This window comes from Psittacula echo (assembly GCF_963264785.1).
Source record: "Psittacula echo genome assembly, chromosome: 6".
Classification (NCBI taxonomy): Eukaryota; Metazoa; Chordata; class Aves; order Psittaciformes; family Psittacidae; genus Psittacula; species Psittacula echo.
The window spans coordinates 79446684-79448775 of record NC_137743.1 but is presented as its reverse complement, the minus strand read 5'-3'; the positions used below and the strand labels follow the sequence as shown (position 1 = coordinate 79448775).

At 55.7% G+C, this 2092-nt stretch overlaps 1 protein-coding gene across 1 annotated transcript; it reads right to left on the bottom strand.

Moving 5' to 3' along the window:
• Nucleotides 1-513: 513 nt before the first annotated feature.
• On the bottom strand, nucleotides 514-1491 carry LOC308223300 (olfactory receptor 14C36-like; the record flags this gene model as incomplete). The annotated part of the gene is made up of 1 exon (XM_080622058.1): nucleotides 514-1491. One exon carries the CDS (start codon nucleotides 1489-1491, stop codon nucleotides 514-516), a length of 978 nt encoding a protein of 325 aa, XP_080478184.1.
• Between the last annotated feature and the right edge of the window lie 601 nt (nucleotides 1492-2092).

The window sequence follows — 2092 nt, the reverse complement described above, 5'->3', positions numbered from 1 at the left end:
GGGCACACGCTGCCTCCTGTCCAGCTCCTGCCCACCCAGACCTTTCCCATGGGCTGCTCCCAGCCAGGCAGCCCCAGCCTGGGCCATTGCAGGGGAGTCCCCTGCAGGGACCCCTGTGTCCCCTGCTCTCCTGCCCAGGACACCCTGAGAGCTCTGCCGCCCCCCCATGCCATCCCATCTCCCCACACCAGCACAACAGCCCCGGCCCTTGGGCTCCTCAAGAGCTCTTCCTGCTCCAGGCACAGAGCAGCCATCCCAGAGCTGGAGCAGCCAGAAAGCTGATTTCATTCCCCTTCATTCCTGCCATGAGAGGACATAGCACAGAGCAGAAGGTGCTGCAGGATCATTTATTTCCCATAAATACAATGAGAGACCCTCACTTACATGAAGTCTGTGGGTCACATCAGACGGTGGCTGCTTAAGCAGGAGGGTGATAACTGACATTTTTATGAAAACAAAGTCATAAATTGAACAGGAAAACAAACGTAAAGCAGGAAAGACAGACGTGGCCTGTCATGACCTACACTTGCACCCCTTTTTATAGGAAAGCAGGCAGTGTATGGCTGCTGAAACACATCCAGTCACCAGCTTCCTCACAGCATCCTTGAGCTCCTGGTTCTGCAGGCTATAGATGAGGGGGTTCACTGCTGGAGGCACCACTGAGTACAGCACTGAGGCCACCAGATCCAGGGATGGGGAGGAGATGGAGGGGGGCTTCAGGTAGGCAAATACTGAAGTGCTGACAAGCAGGGAGAGCACGGCCAGGTGAGGGAGGAACGTGGAAAAGGCTTTGTGGCGTCCCTGCTCAGAGGGGATCCTCAGCACAGCCCTGAAGATCTGCACATAGGACCCCACAATGAACACAAAACAGCCAAGTCCCCAACAGAAACTTAGCACAAGAAGCCCAACTTCCTTGAGGTAGGAATGTGAGCAGGAGAGCTTGAGGATCTGGGGGATTTCACAGAAGAACTTTTCCACAGCATTGCCTCGGCAGGGGGGCAGTGAAAATGTATTGGCTGTGTGCAGCAGAGCAGTGAGAAACCCAGCGCCCCAGGCAGCTGCTGCCATGTGGACACAAGCTCTGCTGCCCAGGAGGCTCCCGTAGTGCAGGGGCTTGCAGATGGCAACGTAGCGGTCGTAGGACATGACAGTGAGGACAGAAAACTCAGCTGACATGAAAAAGAGAAAGAAAAAGAGCTGTGCAGCACAACCTGTGTAGGAGATGGCCCTGGTGTCCCACAGGGAATTGGCCATGGATTTGGGGACAGTGGTGGAGATGCAGCCCAGGTCCAGCAGGGAGAGTTTGAGGAGGAAGAAGTACATGGGGGTGTGGAGGTGCTGGTCGCAGGCGGTGCTGGTGATGATGAGGCCGTTGCCCAGGAGCACAGCCGGGAAGATGCCCAGGAAGAGCCAGAAGTGCCAGAGCTGCAGTTCCCGTGTGTCTGCGAATGGCAGGAGGAGGAAGTGGGTGATGGAGCTGCCGTTGGACATCTGCTGCCTCTGGGCATGGGGCACTGTCACAGGAGGAAAAGGCAGTGAGAGGCTAGGACAGGAGGGATGTCAGATATAGAAGTTCAGAAGTTCACTTTCAGGCTACAGAAGAGAGGCTCAGCATGAGTTGGTTGTGATTATCTCTGAGGTTGTTTGGTTTGTTTGTTTTCCCGGTGTCACAGCTGACAAGTGACATTTTAGGGATAAATTTGCTAAGAAGTATTTTGAAGGCAACTGTGAAGAGTCTGAGCATGGGACAGTCAAAAGGGCTCAATTGTCTGTGGGTTCCTGACTATTCATGGTTACTGCAGAGTCCATCAGTCTGGTTCTCAGGTGCCCTACACTTTCTAGAGGGACAGTCAGCTCCTTGCCCAGCAGAGCATGGCCAGCAGCCACCTCCAGTGCCAGACACCAAGAGAGCTGCCTGAACGCACCCTCCCCAGGCCTGGGCTGCACTTTCCCCCCACTCCCTGCCCATGTCTCTGCTGCCTGGAGCTGTCCCTGCCAGGAGCTGCTGCTCTGGGCCCAGCTCTGCTCCCTCTCAGTGCTCACAGAGCCCATCCCATGGACTGTGTGCTCAGCTCTGCCCTGCACACCCCTC